Below are 19,259 nucleotides of genomic sequence, written 5' to 3'. Positions count from 1 at the left end.
AGCCATTACTCTGGGTCTTTTAGCAAATGTCCTAGTTCAGTTTGTTGCCATGTAGTGCCAGAGAGTCCCTCTGCTCCCTGGCTGTCAGCAGGTCTACTTATTCCAGTCTGTATGTCTGAGAATTCTTGCAAGTATTGTCAACCTAAAGAAAGAAACAGGCAAAATTAATATAGAGATTTTTTGTTTGGACCAAAGTTGAGGACTGCAGCCTGGAAGACACTGGGAAGTATTCCAGAGAACAAAGGAGACTGAAGAAAAAGAAGGGTGACTCATCAGGGGGTGATTACCAAGGTTGTTGGTCAGGAACTCTGGTTTGTAGAAGCATGAGGAGCCCATGACCAAGCTGTAAGGTGTGAGCTGCAGTATCCCGTAATGCGTTGTGTGATGACACAGGGTCACTCAGCTCATGCGTGGGTCTGATCCTTTGTCACTCCGGGGCCTCTGTGGCCCTGGTAGTTCAAAGAGGCTCACATTCCACAGATAAAAAGTTTCCTCCTCAGTGTCATGATGTAGATATCCGTGGTATCACTAGTACTGTTTTGGGCCAGTGGTGCCATCTCTATGAGCTGTAGAAGATGCTAGACTGGATTTATGGCAGTGGATTTAGAAACATGTTAGAAGATGAAATACAAGATCTGGTGACTGATGTTATCTGAAATGAGAGTGGCATATTGATTGCAGAAAGATTCTTATCTTGGATATAATCATAGGAGGCCTAGTTTTTGGTGCCCAGAGGTTGGTGACCAGATGTTGAGGTGCTGGGAAACTGATGTGCAGTAGCTGGGAGCATTTACCCTAAAGGCTCAGGGAGCAGTAACAGGTGTTTTCATGAGTTTTAGAGGCTGATTTGTGGAAGACAAAATAACCCTTTTCAAAGATTTCTCACTTTTTTTTTTTTTTTTTTTTTTTGAGACAGAGTATCACTATGTTGCACTGGGTAGAGTGCTGTGGAATTAACACCTCACAGCAACCTCCAACTCTTGGGCTTAAGTGATTCTCTTGTCTCAGCCTCCCAAGTAGCTGGGACTACAGGTGCCCACCACGATGCCCAGCTATTTCTTTTCTTTCTTTCTTTTTTTTTTTTTTTTACCGTTTTTGGCCGGGGCTGGGTTTGAACCCACCACCTCTGGCCTATGGGACCGGTGCTGCCCCCCAACTATTTTTTGGTTGTAGTTGTCATTGTTATTTGGCAGGCCCGGGCTGGATTCAAACCTCCCAGCTCTGGTGTATGTGGCTGGCGCTCTAGCCTCTGAACTACAGGTGCTGAGCCAAAGATTTCTCTTTTTTTAGAGGCAGGGTCTTTGTCACCCAGGCTGGAGTGCAGTGGTTCCATCACAGCTCACTGCAGCCTCCGACTCCTAGGCTCAAGCAGCCCTCCACCGTGGCCTCCCAAAGTGCTGGGATTATAGGTATGAGCACCGTGTTTGGCCCTCAAAAATTTCTTACTGTATAGTTAACTAGTAAAACTAAAATTTTTTAATTTATTTTATTTTTATTTTTTTGCAGTTTTTGGCTAGGGCTGGGTTTAAACCCACCACCTATGGCATATGGGGCTGGCGCCCTACTCCTTTGAGCCATAGGCACTGCCCTAAAACTAAAATTTAGCTTTAACTTGTGATGAGTGTTTTCTAAACTGAGATGACACTGGCCTGGAAGGCAGGAAGAGAATGGTGCCTTGGAGAGCTAATTGCAGTAGTGGGTTGTCATCTGCCTGTTGGGTGCACACGGGGTGCTAAGGAGCCCTGGGAATATCTATGGCAAGTGGGCAGTGAGGGGGGATTAAAGAGGAACCTGTGGGAGGTTATATCCCACCTAATTTTCCATGGCCCTCAGTGGTCAGCGTCCTGTGCATTTCTGGAAATAGCTGTTTTTTTTTTTTAAAGTAAAAACTGAAGAGACAGAAGAAAAATTCTGTGATTTCTATTGGAGATCTCTTGCTTTCAGGGTTTTTCACCTTAAAACAGTAGTTCTCAACCTGTGGGTTGCAGCCCCTTTGGAAGTGTATTAAAGGGCTGCAGCATTAGGAAGGTTGAGAACCACTGCCGTAAAATCATCAGTAATATCATAGCCATCAGATGGTTTTTCTCATATTTTTACTTTTCACATTCCAAATTAACAGCCACGTGCCCTTCCACTATAGCAGACGTCCTCGATGTCCACTCTCTGTGCACTCACATCCCCCGGTTGTGCTGTCCTCATGTCCTTGGTATCCCCTCTGTGTGTTCACATCCCCCGGTTGTGCTGCCCTGTTGTCTTCGGTGTCCCTTTCTGCGTCACGTCCCCTGGTTGTGCTGTCCTGGTGTCCTCAGTGTCCTTCTGTGTGGTCAAGTCCTCCAGTTGTGCTGTCCTGGTGTCCTCAGTGTCCCTCTGTGTGGTCATCTGCCTGTTGACAAAACCTGTCCTCCGGTTTTGCTGTCCTGGTGTCCTCAGTGACGTTCTGTGCACTCATGTTCCCCGGTTTTGCTGTCCTGGTGTCCTCAGTGTCCCTGTGTGTGCTCATGTCCCCTGGTTGTGCTGTCCTGGTACTCTCAGTGTCCCTCTATGTGGTCATGTCCCCTGGTTGTGCTGTCCTGGTGCCCTTGGTGTCCCTCTGTGTGGTCACGTCCCCTGGTTGTGCTGTCCTGGTGTCCTTGATGTCCTTGTGTGTGCTCATGTCCCCTAGTTGTGCTATCCTGGTGCCCTTGGTGTATCTCTCTGTGTGGTCATGTGCTGTGTGTAGAAGTTAGTCTGCCTAGAGCAGGTTGCATATTAAACTTCTCTTAAGACCAGTTAACATGACAGTAAACAACTCAACCTTCAGTAGCTACAAGCTCTTGCTGCCCTCATTACAAGTGATTTTCTGTTGCTCTTAGTTGAATTCACTTGGCAAATCAACTAATTTGTCAAAAAAAAAAAAGGATGAAATTTCTAGTGATAGTGATGATAAATTTTATGGTTGTAGTCTATTTTGTCTGCAAAATTGCTGTTTGAAAAATTCTCAGTATTTTTTTGATCTATAATGATGGGTTTTTTTGTTTGCCCTAATTTTCATTGTCCATGAAGATTTTTATTGACTTTTCCATGATGAGTTTTCGGTTTTCAGTTGGACCACATGTACCCTTCGTTGGAAACACATTTTCCAAACTCTCTCTTCACTTGTACCTTCAAGACAGTGTTTCTCAAAGGGAAAATGAAATTGTTAGGACACGTATTGTCTTGTCTTCCCCAGGAAGCTGTATGCATTGGTTTTGCTTCACTGCAGTTGGCTCTTTACCCAGCTATGTCTCTCATGGTGTGAGGCTGTGTTGTGTGTGTTTGTGGTGCTGCAGGCACAGCCCAGACACATAAGCCAGGATTTCGTCTCTAAAAGCCTGTACCCATATCAGGGAATCCCCTGCTCTGAGCTGAGCACTGTGGGCAAGGCTGCTGCAGCCCCAGGAAACAGGTAGCACAGGGACAGGGTGAGGCCCTGCATGGGCATAGGGTGGCGGTAGAGGGCCATCCTCCACCCTAAAGTAGCAACAGACATTTGTATTCAGGTTCTGGGGCTGAAGGTTATGGGAAGGATTGGATAGAGTATGAGGGAGCAGTTAGGTTGTCACCTAAGGGTTCCACTGGGCTGCACTGGCCTCTTCAGCCTCCTGAGGTGCCTGAGTGTCCTCCTGCCATGGCTCTAGCTCTCCAGAGCAAGCCTGCTACAGCCAGCTGGAAGCTGTGCTTGGCTTCTGCCCCTTCTCCCCCCAACTTTTTATTTTTATTTTTTGAGACAAGAGTCTCACTTTGTTGTCCTTATAGAGTGCTGTGGCATCCTAGCACACAGCAGCCTCAAACTCTTGGGCACAAGTGATTCTCCTGCCTCTGCCTCCCATGTAGCTGGGACTATAGGTGCCCGTCACAACGCTCAGTAATTTTTCTATTTTTAATAGAGACAGGGTCTTACTCTTGCTCAAATTGGTCTCGAACTCAAGAGCTCAGGCAGTCCAGCCACCTCGGCTTCATAGAGTGCTAGGATTGCAGGTGTAGGCCACCGAGCCTAGCTGCCTGTTCTCTTTATTAGAAGTGAGTAGGGAATCTGGCCCACATGGTCCCTGAGACAGGGAATTAGCTTCACTTGGGAAGGAAGGGTTGTTGAACCAGTGAAAATAGTTTAAGACCACCATAGCTTATTTTAATGTCCCCTCTTACATTCTTGGGACTTTCTGGGTCTCTGTGGCACTTGCTGTTTGGGGGCATGGGGACACTGGGGCCTTCCCTCTCCCTATCTGGGATGCTGTGATGCGCTAGCAGTGCTGGGGTTAGAGATGGGAGGATGAGGATGGGTCAGGCACAACTGCGGCTTGAAAGGTGGACTCCCCAGGAGTGAGCACTCTGTAGTGCTGATGACATGTCTTTGGAGCAGAGCCTTCTGCAGGGTTCTGCTGGTAGTGCAGTCCAGTGTCTGGATGGAGCCTGGGGTTTTGTGGACAGACACTGCTGTGCCGTGTATCTCCTCAGGGTGGGCAGACAGACACTGCAGGGTCAGTGGCCACAGGCAGCCTTGCCCTGTTTTTATTCATCATTGCACAGGTATTATATTTATTAGTTCCCTTGTTGTGTCCATAGCTGGCCTTGTAGGGCTATGGGATTCATGTAACTTGTTTGGCTCCATGTGGCGTCTGGTGTGCTTGTCTGTCTGTCTGCGTCGCATCCCAGGTGCTGTGGCTGTGTTGAATCATGAGGGTCAGGAACTGGAGGACTCACCTACAAGGAAGCTCAGCTCTGTTTTTGATGTTGGGGCTTCTGCTGGGGAGGTTCTATGCTTGGGGTGGGGCCTCATCAGGTATCCTGGTCATTTGGAGTCCTGTCCTTTCTGTGTAGCCAGTAATACTGGTGTGTGGAGTGACTGTGGGCGCCACACTGCTGGGCTAGCCTTGTGCGCTCTCTGTCCTGAGGGAGCCCACTTATAGTCCAAGGAGCACAGACACAATTTTGGTGGGCACAGTATGTCCTAAACCCAAAAAATATTTGTCCTTAATCTGTTGTTCAATTGCTGTTATGACTTGTTTACATTTTTATTTTGTGATATAGCCCTGTGGTTAACCCTTCCATAAGCTGAACACCCAAGGTTCTGTCACAAACTGGCTACCATAAGGAATTTGGCCTACTATACTGACACATACATATGGTGTGTGTCCAGTCTGTGAAAATTAGGTCAACTCAGTGTAGGGAGATGGTCAGCTATGAAGGTTCCACTGTATTTATTTTTAAGTTGCTGTAGAGATGTATTCAGTAATAGTTATGGGTGATTTTTAGACTATGAATAATACTTGTATTTCCTTTTATTCCAAAAGGTAGCCTAGTGTTCTCTGGCATGTCAAGAATTAGTTACCATTGATTTAAATGGCCTAATGAAAAAGCAGCTCAGTAGAACATATGAAATTATTTTAAACTTTAAAAATTCTGACTTTATACTTTTTTCTATTTAGAGAAGAACCAAAGAGGACACATGGAAATCAGATGACCTCAGAAAACACCTTTGGGTAATGTATTTTAAAGATACAAGCTGAGGCCCAGAGAGGAGCTAGTGTGGCCTCCCTGGCAGGTGTGCCTGGCCCGTAGCCCTGCATGACTCTGATTATCTGCAGCTCTTTTCAGAGGCCTTTTGACACAAAGTTGAAGCTATGTGGTTAACTCCTCTGGCTGCTCCACCAGCCCAGTAGGGCGTTGTCATAGCCCCTATGCTGCTGCTTGGGGGGGCACTGCTGGGGGGGGAGGGATCTCGGTTCAGGGGCTAGGGTGGCTGGGCACAGTGGGGTGGGGGTGAGGGCTCGGCTTGAGTCCAAGTCCTGTGGAGAGTTTTATACCCAGGATCTTTGCACTTTCTGTAGGATGCAGCCATTCCTGTGGCAGTGACTTTACAACATAGCCTCAGGGTCTCTTTTTCTTTCTAGTCCTTGAAATAACATTAGTATGAATGTCTCTGATCTATGGGTTCTGATAGGCAGCTGTGGAATGCTGAGTATGACACTAAGTTCTTTAGTGCTCTGAGAGCCCCCACTCTGACTCCTACCTGTCTTCCTGAAATTGGAAAGTAGTTGTATGCAGGATGAGGTTGTGGTTTTTTTGAGACAGGGTCTCCCTCTGTCACCCTGACTAGAGTGAGGTAACATCATTACTACTTGCTGCAGCCTCCAACTCCTGGGCCCAAGAGACCCTCCTACCTCAGCCTCCTGAGTAGCTGGGACTACAGGTGCCTGCCATAATGTCCAGTTGTTTTTAGAGACAGGGTCTCACTCCTGCTCAGGGTGGTCTGGAACTCCTGAGCTCAGGTGATCCACCTCGGCCTCCCAGAGTGTTGGGATTACAGGCATGAGCCACCAGGCCTGGCCCACTGGCTAACTTTTTCTGTTTTTTTTTTTTTTTTTTTTTTTAAAAGAAACGGGGTCTTGCTCTTGCTCTTGCTCTTGCTCAGGCTGGTCTCAAACTCCCAGACTCAAGTGATCCTCCTACTCAGCCTCCTAGAGTGCAAGGGCTATAGGCATGAGCCATCACCAGGGTTTCTAAAGGTCCTTCCAGTGCATCTGCAATTCACATTCAGCTGTTCAGCATCTCATGGAAACACTTCTCCTGTCAAGGACTATACTGTTCTCTCTTGTTTTAGGCTGCACAGTCAGGAAGTCTCAAGGAAGATAAGAAACGCAGGGAGAAGAAGCTACACCAGGAGGCTGAGGTGGACCTCCTGGAATACAAGGAGTCCAGGTCCAGGGCTCCAGACAGAGAGACCAAGCACAGGGAGAGGACGGCTGATGTCCACACCGCCAAAGACAGTCCTCTTTGGGAGAGAGAGAGAGAAAAGCAAAGAGAGAGAAAAAAAGACACAAAAGACCGGGAGAGAGACAAGTTGAAGGAGAAACACCGAGAACAAGATGCAGAAAAGTCTCACAGTAAAGGAAAGGACAGAGAAAAAGAGAGAGACAGAAAGACCAGGAGAGAAGAGCTATGGCAGACACCAGCTCACCATAACCTGCTAGGCCGGGAGGTGCGGGGCAGGCAGCTGCTGGAGCGGGCTGAGCGGCGGATCCGCTCAGGTGTGTCCTGGTCCCCACTTGCGCCTGGGCTGCACATGTGCGGCTGAGTGTCTGTGGCAGCCACCTGTTAGCTCCCTTTCCCCTAAACACTCTTGCTGTTTGGGACATTTTCCTCTTTTGAAATGTCCATTCAGCTTTTTATTTTCTCTCATAGTTTCCATAATGTTTTAACTTTGGTTTTTAAGTTGTAGGCCCTGTTCTCTGTGAATATGTGGCAGTGTTTAAGCATTGTTTTCTTTTTGACATTTTAAAAATGCAATCAATGAGAATGACATTTTTCTTTTTCTTTTTTTTTGAGAATGACATTTTTCTCATTATTTGCTAGAGTTTAAAATGTATTTTAGACTTACTGTTACAATGAATCTCAATCCCCATTGTAAATAAGCTACAAGAATACTCTTTGATAAAAAGTACTTCTTAAAAGTTTTAAGTAACATGTAAATATTATTTGGCAAAATTTCTAAGAATTAGGAATTCCAAAGGTAAAGATGCAACTCCCCCTCTCCCTGGAAGTTTCTTCATTATTTTATTGTTATATAGATAGTATATGCTCCTTATAAAAAATTCATACTGGCTAACATAAGTGAAAAAGGAATGTAGTAGAAGAATATGTGGTAACTTCATTGCCAGAAGGCCTTGGCTATGAAAATGATGGAAACCAAGGACTTTTACTCATTTACCTTGTTCCCTACTGTTCCCTTGTGTGGTTAGACCAAGAGTCGTTTATCTCTGGTGCTGCTAGTGGCCGCACACTCAGAGTGTCTGCACATTCAACCTGCTGGGAACGAGGCTGCTGAGGGAGCTTGTGCACGTCTTTGTATCTGTATCCGTAGACTGATATTTCTGTTGGGTGTATTCCTAGGGGTGAAACTAGTGGGATAGTTGGGTAACCACTAGTTAAATTTTAACAGTTACTATTTTACTATTTAATGTATCTTTTAAAATTATTACTTTTGATCTTCTGCATATTTATTTCTAAGAAAATGTTTAGTTCTCAGGTGGCTCTTTTTGTTGGTACCTGCTCTTGTTTTTACAGTGCGGTATTGAACTACCTTGGAAAGATGAGCTGTACATGAGGTTCTTAGAAGCTCTCTTTGTCATCCTGTGTAGACCTTCTCCTTGCCCTTGAAGTGTGGCCTGGCCAGGCGTAGCCCTCAGACCACTGCAGCTCCCTGGCTGGCATTAGTTTCATGGTCTTAAATATCATTTGTCAGGTTCTTGATTTCCAAGTTTTTATCCCTAGGTGGGTCTCATCCCTGAATTCAGGCTTGGCTATCTACCTGAATCCACCTGTGCTTTGGTGTTTAGTGGATATACTCACTTGATATGCCCCAGACTGAGCTTCTCAGGGCCCCTCCAGAAGCAACTTTGCCTCAGCTAAGCCCATTGCAGCTGATGGCAGCTGCATCCCTTTTCCTTAGGTCAGAAATCCCAAGACTCATCTTCATGATTTTCTTTCTGGTCTCTGGTAACCCTGTGGGCTTACCTTGACAACACACCCAGAACCTGGCCCATGTATCCCAGACACCTAGAAAGGTACTCAGTGCTTGGAGACACTTTATGAATGAAGGGACTTTGTCTTAGTTATCTCTCAAAGTCTGGGTTTGCCCTTATCTTTTAAATTTTTGATTCTCCTAATTTAAAGCTAGTGACTTTTTTGTTTATGCAGATTCAGAAGTGAAAATCTGGCTTTCTGTGTTCAGTGGTACTGAGGGCATCAATCAGTCTGTGTAGAACTTTTGTTCCCCAGACTCCTGTGGGCCTGCTGCATCAGTCTGGGCCTGATAGGGCTGTCTCCTGCCAGTCTGGTGCTACTGCCTTCCTGCCCTGGGCCTGACACTGTAGTCTCTGCCGGGTTGCGGGCACTGCCTTCCTCCCCTGCTGGGTTTCTCAGCTCCTCAGGGGCCTCCTTTGCCCCTCGGCAGTGGGTGCTGTGCTCTCTTCTTAGCACATCCATGGGGCAGGCCCTACAAGTGTGGGGAAACTGCAGGCTTCTGATTTCAAGACTATTCTTTTATAAGCACCAAAAAAGGCAAGCAAAGGTTTTGTTTTTCTCTGCTGCACCCCTTTTAATAAAAGGATCTATTCCATAAAATTTGGATTTAGTCAAAAGGCTGTACTTAAGGACTTAGAAGGCCACATGTGTACATAAGGCTGGGCTGGTTCTCCTTAGATGGAGCTGTGCTTCTGTGAGTCTCTCTCCACTGGCAACAGAAGGCCCACAGGCTCATGTACTTGGGTGATGCCCCTGTGAATTTCCAGGGATCAGTTAGACACTTGCCAGGTTGCCTCCATAGTAAACTGGGAGAGGCGAAGAACTGTATCTGTCCTTTAGACTAACATTTTTATCTTCCTCTTTTTTTTTTTTTGACAGAGCCTCAACCTGTTGCCCTGGGTAAAGTGCCGTGATATCACAGTTCACAGCAACCTCCAACTCCTGGGCTTAAGTGATTCTCTTGCCTTGGCCTCCCAAGTAGCTGGGACTATAGACGCCTGCCACAATCCCTGACTTTTTTTTGTTGTAGTTGTCGTTGTTTGGCAGGCCCGGGCTGGATTTGAACCCACCACCTCTGGTGTATGTGGCTGGCGCCTTAGCCGCTTGAGCTAAGCGAGGCACCGAGCCTGTCTTCCTCTTTATTTAAATTTGATACTAGAACTTTTCCTTCTTGAGTTGGAGAATGTGTTTTAGTTGAACACTGTTTTTGATACATGTTAATATAAAATGTGCAGTAAAGTCTGTAGGAAGATGTGAGAAGATCTTTTTAATGTACTAAAATTTGGGAATGTTAAAAACATGTTTTATTTTTTGTAGTAAGTAAAGTAAGAAATGACGATAAAGAAAGGAGAGATGAAGACTGTGAAAGAGGAGACGAAGACAGAGAGAGAAGGTACCGAGAGAAGAAGGTGAGCCCTGCGGGCTGGGGCTTCCCACAGGCACCCAGAGCAGAGCTGCAGTACTCCTCAGCGCATGTTGGGAGATTTCACACTCCCGTCTCTGAGGCCTGGGGAGGGCCTCAGGCACTAGGTGTAGTCATTTCTTTCCCTCATGGTTGAGTGTTCTCTGATTCCATGGGTAATGTGTGACTGATGTACAAAATGTAGAAGATACAAATTAAATAATAAGAAAATAAAAATTGTCTAATCTTCACCCAAAATAATTACTGATAACATTTATGCATGCATTTTACCAGGTTTACATATGTGTGTTTGTATTTGTACATGTAACATTTTTTTCTTAAGTTGTACTTTTGCTGTTTTATAAATTGTTTAAACTTAATACACTTTGAGCACCTTCCTGAGTTATCAAGTTTCCCTGTAGTATTTTAAGGGATGTATAATTTAATATTCATCAGTATAGATGTATTGATTCTCTTGGCACATTTGCTACCTTTGGACACATGGGTTGCTTCTAAAATTTTTTTTTTATTATAAAGATATTCACGGGATAAGCTTATTTATTTATAATTTTTCCTTATGATTAATTTCTAGAACTGAACTTTCTGGATCACACTAAATATAAACTTGTCCCATTTGTGACTGTTTATATCATCAGAGTATAGTTCCCGTGTCGCAGACAGTAGCTGGGCACCAATCATCATCATCGTAAATCTTTGCTTCCTTAATTCAGAAGAAAATGTCATTTTTGGCACTTTTAAAAAGGATTAACTGCTCTGTCATTAATTACTTCCCATGTATAGTTGGTTAATTTCTAGGGGCACCTCTTACTGACTTGTAAGAGCATTTTATTTTTTTATTTTTTCTTAAGACAGAGTCTCACTCTGTTGCCCAGTTAGAGTGCCTTGGCCTTAGCCCAGCTCACAGCAGCATCAAACTCCTAGGCTCAAGCCATCCTTTTGCCTCAGCCTCCCAAGCAGCTGGGACTACAGGTGCGTGCTACCACCCTGGCTAATTTTTCTATTTTTAGTAGAGATGGAGTCTTGCTCTTGCTCAGACTGGTCTCAAAACTCCTGAGCTCAGGCGATCCATCCATCTCTGCCTCCCAGAGTGCTGGATTATAGGTGTGAGGCACTGTGCCTGCCTGACAGATAAAAAATACTTTATTTATTTATTTATTTATTCATTTTTGAGACAGTCTCACTTTGTCTCCCTCCGTAGAGTGCCATGGTGTCATATCTCACAGCAACCTCAAACTCTTGGGCTCAAGCAATTGTCTTACCTCAGCCTCCCTAGTACCTAGGACTACAGGCTCCCGCCACAACTCCCAGATATTTTTAGAGATGGGGTCTCACTGTTGCTCATGCTGGTCTTAAACTCCTAAGCTCAGGTGATCCACCCACCTCAGCCTCCCAGAGTGCTTGGATTGGCATGAGCCACCTCCCCTAGCCTCTTTTTTATTTTTATTTTTTGACACAGAGTCTCACTATGTTGCCGGTAGAGTACTGTGGCGTCACAGCTCACAGCAACATCAAACTCTTGGGCTTAAGAGATTCTCTTGCTTCAGCTTCCCAAGTAGCTGGGACTACAGGTGCCCACTGCAGCACCCGGCTATTTTTTTGTTGTAGTTGTCACTGTTGTTTAGAAAGTTCAGGCCGGGTTTGAACCTGCCAGCCCTGGTGTATGTGGCTGGCGCCCTAACCACTGAGCTATGGGCACCGAGCCCAATCAATTTTTTTTAAGACTTAAATCTTTGAGTACTGTGGGGTTTTTTTTGGGGGGGGGATGGTGTGAGGTAGTAATCTGACTTTACTGCTGAGCTTGGTCAGGGAGACAGTCAATTTGTTCTTCTTTAGGATGAGCAGAGTGGTTAGTATTGGGGAACTGAGGAGGGAGATGAGTTAGGAAGATGATGGAGTTCCCAGGGAACTGAGAGTTGTTGTGGGTACTGTGTACCATGAACCCAGTGTACCTACTTAGGGGTAAGCAGAGGAATGCTGGTGTGAAAGGTAAGGTCAGCTCGCTCTGGGGTCTGTTGGCCATGGTGCTGGTGCTCCCTGAAGTCAGAGTTGAGCCAAAAATATTATGTTGTAATGTCCTGCTGTACGGTTTGTGATGAATGACACCAGATATTTACTAAGCATCTATAGTATTTGAGGGGACTACAGAGGTGACTAAATGGTCCCAGCTTTTAAGACTCTCCACCTGTAAGGGACTGATTAAGAGTGAAAGTGACAATGCACACCCGTGTGGGGAGACCTGTGTGAGGAGGAGTGCTGCTGCTGTTGTGCAGAGTGTCTTCCTGGGAGGGCACAGAGGTTTCTTAGGTGGGGATTCTAGGCCCATGACAGTGACTAGAATGAAAGTGTAGGGCTCAGCACCTGTAGCTCAGTGGGTAGGGCACCAGCCACGTACACTGGGGCTGGTAGGTTTGAATCCAGCCCAGGCCTGCCAAACAGCGACAACTACAACCAAAAAATAGCAGCTACTTGGAAGGGTGAGGCAAGAGAATTCTTAAGCCCAAGAGTTTGAGCTTGCTATGAGCTGTGACACCATGGCACTCTACCCAGGGTGACAGCTTGAGACTCTGTCTCAAAAAAAAAGAATGAAAGTGTGAGGGCTGATGGAGATGCCAACCTCCTATTGACGCATGTGGATGCTGTTTTTGTATTGGGGCAAGGGAAGGGGGGAAGCTGAGGGTTCTAATATTTGGTCAGATGTCGGCAGCATCTCACAGTGGACCAGTGCTGTGAATGGAGTTTTTCTGTGTTCCAGAAGGGTAACAGGTTAAATTTGGGGGAAGATACTTGAAAGCAGGATAGAGGACTAAAGGGAGAAATGGTAATGCTATAACTTTTCCTGCTTTTATCATAACATATGTAAAGACAGAGTACAACTATTCCTTGGTATCTGTAGGGACTGGTTCCAGGGCTTCCCTTGAATCCAAAATCTATGGATGCTCAAGTCCCTGGTCTGATGGTGTAGTATTTCCATATAACCTACACACATCCTCCCAAGTGCTTTAAATTATCTCCAGATCACTTATAGCACCTAATACATTGCAAATGCTGTGAAAATAATTGTTATAGTATATTGTGTGCAGGGGTCCTCAAATTTTTTAAACAGAGGGCCAGTTCCTGTCCCTCAGACCGTTGGAGGGCCGGACTGCGGGCCCCAGGCTGAGCCAGCTGCTAAGCAGGACAGGCAGTGGTGGCAAAAACACCTGGCTGGCTGGATAAATGTCTTCAGTGGGCCGCATGTGGCCCATGGGGTGTAGTTTAAGGACGCTTGGTTTAGATAGTAATGGCAAGGAAGGAGAAGCCTATACATTCGGCACCACCACTGTTCTCCCCGAGTGTTTCTGGTCTGAGGTTGGTGGAGTCTGGGTGTGGAGGGCTGACTGTGTGGTCTCAGGTGCTCATGCATTTCTCACCGTGTTGTGCTTTGCAGCTGCAGTATGGGAGCAGTAAAGAAAACCCTCTCAAGTACTGGCTGTATAAAGAAGAGGGTGAGAGAAGACACAGGAAGCCACGAGAGCCAGATCGAGAAAAGAAACACCGAGAAAAAAGCAGCACCAGGGAAAAAAGGGAGAAACATTCCAAAGAAAAAAGTAGTTCTTTCTCTGACAAAGAAGGGGAAGAAAAGCACAGGGAGAAGTGGCCCAAGGAGGGCTTCCCTGTGGGTGATGAGTGGCTGCGCAGTGATGGGGGCAGAAGGGAGAGAGCAAAAGATGAGCACAGGAAAAAGGATTCCAAGGTACCTTTGTCGTGAGACCCATGCTCTTCAGAAAAAGTGTTGCCTTAATGATGCCAGAGAATGTTCATATTTGTTGCCTAATAGTAGCACTCTTGGTACAGACATGATTCTAGTACAGAAGAGGTTATGGATCTTCTGAGAAATAAGAAGTCAAATCTTTTGACTATATTGTGAATATCCTTTTTTTTTTCTTTGAGGCATAGTTTTAGGCTGTGGCCCTAAGTAGAGTGCTATGGTGTCACAGCTCACAGCAACCTCAAACTCTTGGGCTTAAGAGATTCTTTTGCCTCAGCCTCTGAAGTAGCTGTGACTATAAGCACCCACCACAATGCCCAGCTATTTTTGATGTTGCTGTTGTAGTTATCATTGTTTTAGCAGGCTCGGGCCAGCCTTGGTGAATGTGGCCAGTGTCCTACCCACTGAGCTATGGGCGCCGCCTGTGAATATACTTTTAACAGATACTTGAATCTATCATAAGGTTTTGAAATATGACATTTTAAAGAAAGCAGATATTTTTTGAAGTGGAAATTAAGTGTATAATTTAGTAAAAAAGCATTTCAATCAGAATTAGTATAATAGTGTAAATTTGCAAAAAACCCCAAACCACAGAAATATAAAATTATTGATTGCAGAGGATCCAGTTTTCTTACCATGGATATTAGTTCTCTGTTTCTCTATGCATTTTTTTTTTTTTAATTTCAGGTTACTGTGAGGATACAAATAACCAAGTCTCAATATTTGAATTTGTTTGATAGAGTCCCACTTATAGTTGCATCCTGCATCTAAAAGGTGTGCCATATACCCCCCTACATTGTGCCCATTCAGTAGGAGCACCCCAATCCCCCCTCCCTTATTATCCCTCCTCCCAGCTTGAAATGAGTTTTTCTCCTTTGTGGGTGTGAATTAGATCATCTACTGGCTTCATATTAGAATTGAGTACATTGGATAATTGCTTTTCTATTCTTGTGATACTTTAGTAAGAAGAATGTGTTTCAGCTCCATCCAGGTTGATACAAAAGATGTAAAGTCACCATCATTTTAATGGCTAAGTAATATTCCATGGTATACATATACCACAGTGTTAATCCATTAATGGGTTTATGGACATTTAGGTTGTTTCCACATCTTGGCAATTGTAAATTAAGCTGCAATAAACAATCTAGTGCAAATGTCCTTATGATAAAATGATATTTTTCTTCTGGATAGATGCCTAGTTGTGGGATTGTGGAGTCAAATGGGAGATCTAATTTGTGTTCTTTGAGGATTCTCTGTACTTCTTTCCAAAGAGGCTATATTAGTTTGCAGTCCCACCAACAGTGTAAAAGTATTCCCTGCTCTTCACATCCCTGCCAGCGTCTGTAGCCTTGAGACTTTGTGTTGTGAGCCATTCTCACTGGGGTTAGGTGATATCTCAAGGTGGTTTTGATTTGCATTTTTCTGATGGTTAGGGATGATGAGCATTTTTTGATATTCATTTGTCTTCCTCAGAGAAGGTTCTGTTCATGTCTCTTGCCCATGGGATTGTTAGCTCTTTTTTGTTGATTAATTTGAGTTCTCAGTAGATCCTAGTTACCAAGCTTTTCTCAGATTCATAATATATAAGTGTCTTTTCCCATTCTGAAGGTTTTCTATTTGATTTGGTTGTTGTGTTCTTAGCTGTGCAGCTTTTCATTTTAAGTCCCATTTGTTTATTTTTGCTGTTGTTGCAATTGCCAGGGAAGTCTTCATAAAATCTTTCCTCAGGCTGACATCTTCAAGAGTTTTTCTTACATTTTCTTCTAGAATTTTTATTGTTTTGTGCCTTAGACTTAAATCTTTCATCCATCTTGAATCAATTTTTGTAAGTGGTGAAAGGCACAAGTCCAGTTTAGTCTTTTACATATGTTTATCCAGTTCTCCCAGCGTCATTTGTTGAATAGGGATTCTTCCCCAGTGTATGCTTTACCCTAAGAAAAGAAACAGCAGAAGACATTAACAAATGAAAGAACATATCATGCTCTTGGCTGGGAAGTATCAGCATTGTTAAAATGTCTGTACTTCCCAAAGCAATCTACAGATTCAGTGCAATCCCCATTAAAATACCAACATCATACTTTGAAGAAATGGATAAAATAGTTCTTTCTTTTGTCTGGAGTCAGAAGAAACCTTGTATAGCTAAGGCCATTGTTGGTAATAAAAAGAAAGCCAGAGGCATCCCTCTACCAGACTTTATGCTGTACTACAAGGCCACAGTGATTAAAACAGCAGGGTACAAAACTGGGAACCATATAGAAAACCGAGAACCATATAGAAAACCAAGAGATGAAGTCAGTGTTTTATAGCCATCTGATCTTTAACAAATCTATGTAGTTTTCAACCCATTATTTTAATTACAGTTTTGTGTCTTTTACTGTACAGCCCCTCTAGTTATCCATTAGAGATAGCAAGGGTGTGATTAAACATCACAGGTATACAAAGTGTTCTCCTGAGGTTCCTGACTAGTGACCTCATTTCTCTCTTGTGCTATTGGCCACACTTTGATTCTTTTGAAGATTGGGTCATGCTTCTTTCTGCTCCTGAAAGTAATGACCTCTGACATCTCTCATAGATAACGGATTCTGCTCCAGGACTCTCCTAATTAGTGTTGGTTCTGAGATGCGGTGTGGCAAGGCCATAGGGGTTCAATGACGAGTGCTGGCCTCAGGCCCCAGCTCTGCACATGTTGCTGGGCCAGCAGGCTCCTGCCTCCCTGAGTGCTGCTTGAGTCTCGAGAGCAGAGGTGTAGGCCCAGTGCAGTTACTGGTGTCCCTGGACACATCACCAGTTTACGTGCAGCCTGTCCAGCCAGTGTCAAGGAGCCATGGCCCCACAGTGCTCTACCACTCAGCTTAATTCTTATAATTAACTTGATTACTTTTCTCCTGTTAAACATGTAGTTATACTTAAAAATATTAATTTTGGAAAACCTGTTTATTATAGGGAAATATAAAAAATATCAGTTACTCAAGAGCTGGGGATCATCTGTTCTGTAATACATGTGCATGTCCTTGCCTCCTTTTTCCTGTGCATAAATGAACTTTGTACAAAAGCAGAATTGGAACTATTACTCTTTTCCAGGAGGTTCTTTTTAATATTTAATAGCCATCTGGTATTCTGTCATGTGTTCATAACTGCATTTATTTTGCAAGTTTTCTAATATTGAATATTCAGGTTGTTAACTTTTTTGAAATTATAAATGATTCTATGATAAGCAGTTGAAAATCTTAATAATTGTCTTTATTCTCTATGGTTAATTTCTTAGATGTAAAATTTATAAGTCAAGGTCTTTAGATATTTTTAACTCTTTTTAAGGCAGTTGACGCGTGTTGTGTCAGACCCTCTAGAGCAGTGTTTTTCAACCTTTTTTTTTAATCTCATGGCACACTATAGTGAAAATTCTGCAGTACACTTAAATTATGTTGATCAAAAAAGAGTAAAAAAAAAAGAATATATACTCATTGTGTTTTGAACTTCTTTCTAAAATAATTTAATTAATGATTTTTACAATTTTCCTAGGCAAACCAAAGATCCTCTCATGGTACCCGTTGTGCTACAGCACCCCCGTGGAAAACCCTGCTATAGACTGACTTTTGTTAGTTGTACCCTGACCTGCTGTTTCTGTTCTGCTCTGCTTGGCACCTATGCCCAGCTTTGTGGTTTTCCTGCGAGGCTGGCGGCTGCCCTAGCATCTTCACTTGGGGCCTGCCACATCCCCCCTTTCCCCCCAACTCAGTCTCTCTTCAGATAGTCCATCTGCATATAGTGGTTTACAGTGTCAGAGTCTTAATATTATTTTTAATAATTTGCATAGTTCAGGGAGATGCCTGTGGCTTAAAGAAATAGGGTGCCGGCCCCATATGCCAGAGGTGGCGGTTCAAAGCCAGCCCCAGCCAAAAAAAAGAAAACTACAAAAAAATATATTTTTTTTTTTTGCATAGTTCATGAGAAGATTGTTTAATTTTTTTTCTTTATAGGTACATAGGTCTTTAAAATTGTTGCATTCTATATGTTTTGGTTTTGGTATTTTTTTGGAGGGGAGAGGGCAGAGTCTCACTATATTGCCCTTGGTAGAGTGCCTTGGCATCACAGCTCACAGCAACCCTAAACTCTTGGGCTTAAGTGAATCTCTTGCCTCAGCCTCCCAGTAGCTAGGACTACAAGCATCCACCACAATGCCCGGCTACTTTTTATTGCTGTTGCAGTAGTCATTGTTGTTTAACTGGCCCAGGCTGTGTTTGAACCCACCAGCCTTGGTATACATGACTGGCGCTATAAGCACTGTACTATAGCCACCGAGCCTACATTCTATATGTTTAAAGTTCATCATTTTAAGCAATTTAAGGAACTAGTCAGGTTTATCTGTAAATAATGTGTTGCTCATGTAAAATGATGACTATGATTCTTTTACTTGCTGAGGTCACATATAGTTGCCCTTTTAAATACACTCTTATTTATCTTGCTGACATTGATTATGTAATTTATTAAAATAGCTCCTAAAAATGGTTATTTTAGGGCAGTACCTGTGGCTCAGTTAGTAGGTTGCCGGCCCTGTGTGCCGAGGGTGGCGGGTTCAAACCCAGCCCTGGCCAAACTGCAGCAAAAAATAGCCAGACGTTGTGACGGGCACCTGTAGTCCCAGCTATTCAAGAGGCTGAGGCAAGAGAATTGCGTAAGCCCAGGAGTTGGAGGTTGTTGTGAGCTGTGACGCCATTCTACTGAGGGCAACAAACTGAGACTCTGTCTCCAAAAAAAAAAAAATGGTTATTTTAAAGTATAGTTGCTGGTGTTAACTTTTTGATCGGTACTTGTGTTGTGATGCTTGTGACTGCTTCACCAGTTGGAACATACTAATTAATGGCTGGAATTTCTGTTTGGTAGAACGGTGAACACAGGAGTCGTGGGACAAGTTCAAGGAGAGATGGAACCAGCAGCCAGTAAGGAGTACATGCCTTTGACCTCATGGTGACGTGGTTCTTAGGGAATGCTTTACTGATGAGTTTTTCCTATTGGGCCTAATTATAGCCAGTAAATGGGAACCGGTTATAGATGCGCTTCATTCTGGGTCTAACTCCCCTCCAAATGGGCCAGTATGTTTTAGGTATGCTAGAGGACCTTGCAAACTTGTTATAAATTATTAGCTTATTTTTTGTTTTATATTAGAATATAATATATTTAAATTAGAATATCAGCACTTGCTTTGGGAAGAATTCATTTCGAAGTCTCCTCAGTTCCTTCTCTGGGCCTGAAGCTGAAATGTCTGTTGGTGGACAGTTCAGCCCCTTTTATGGGTGTGAACAGACTCACTCTGGTTCACACCCTCTAAAGATAGGGTGTGCCCATAGATCCCCTACTGCCCAGTGTACGTGAGTGCAGTGAGTCCAAGGGCCTGCACTATCTTGGGCTGGAATTTTTTTTTTTAAGAGACAGAGTCTTGGCTTGGCACCTGTGGCTCAAGTGGCTAAGGCGCCAGCCATGTACACCTAAGTTGGCGAATCCAGCCCGGGCCCACCAAACAACAATGACGGCTGCAACTGAAAAATAGCC

At 44.0% G+C, this 19,259-nt stretch overlaps 1 protein-coding gene across 1 annotated transcript in view; it reads left to right on the top strand.

Annotated features, from left to right (window-relative positions):
* Window positions 1-19,259, top strand: part of WDR60 (WD repeat domain 60) — a 71,105-nt gene that overhangs the window by 3,666 nt on the left and 48,180 nt on the right. The window contains exons 2-6 of the mRNA XM_012812958.2: window positions 5,445-5,498; window positions 6,620-7,046; window positions 9,859-9,950; window positions 13,392-13,697; window positions 18,594-18,649. Coding sequence (XP_012668412.1) covers window positions 5,445-5,498; window positions 6,620-7,046; window positions 9,859-9,950; window positions 13,392-13,697; window positions 18,594-18,649 — 935 coding nt within the window. The remainder of the gene's footprint in view (window positions 1-5,444; window positions 5,499-6,619; window positions 7,047-9,858; window positions 9,951-13,391; window positions 13,698-18,593; window positions 18,650-19,259) is intronic.

Source organism: Otolemur garnettii, unplaced genomic scaffold (assembly GCF_000181295.1).
Source record: "Otolemur garnettii isolate 467f Iridium unplaced genomic scaffold, OtoGar3 scaffold00235, whole genome shotgun sequence".
Classification (NCBI taxonomy): Eukaryota; Metazoa; Chordata; class Mammalia; order Primates; family Galagidae; genus Otolemur; species Otolemur garnettii.
This window is presented reverse-complemented; position numbering and strand designations above follow the sequence as displayed.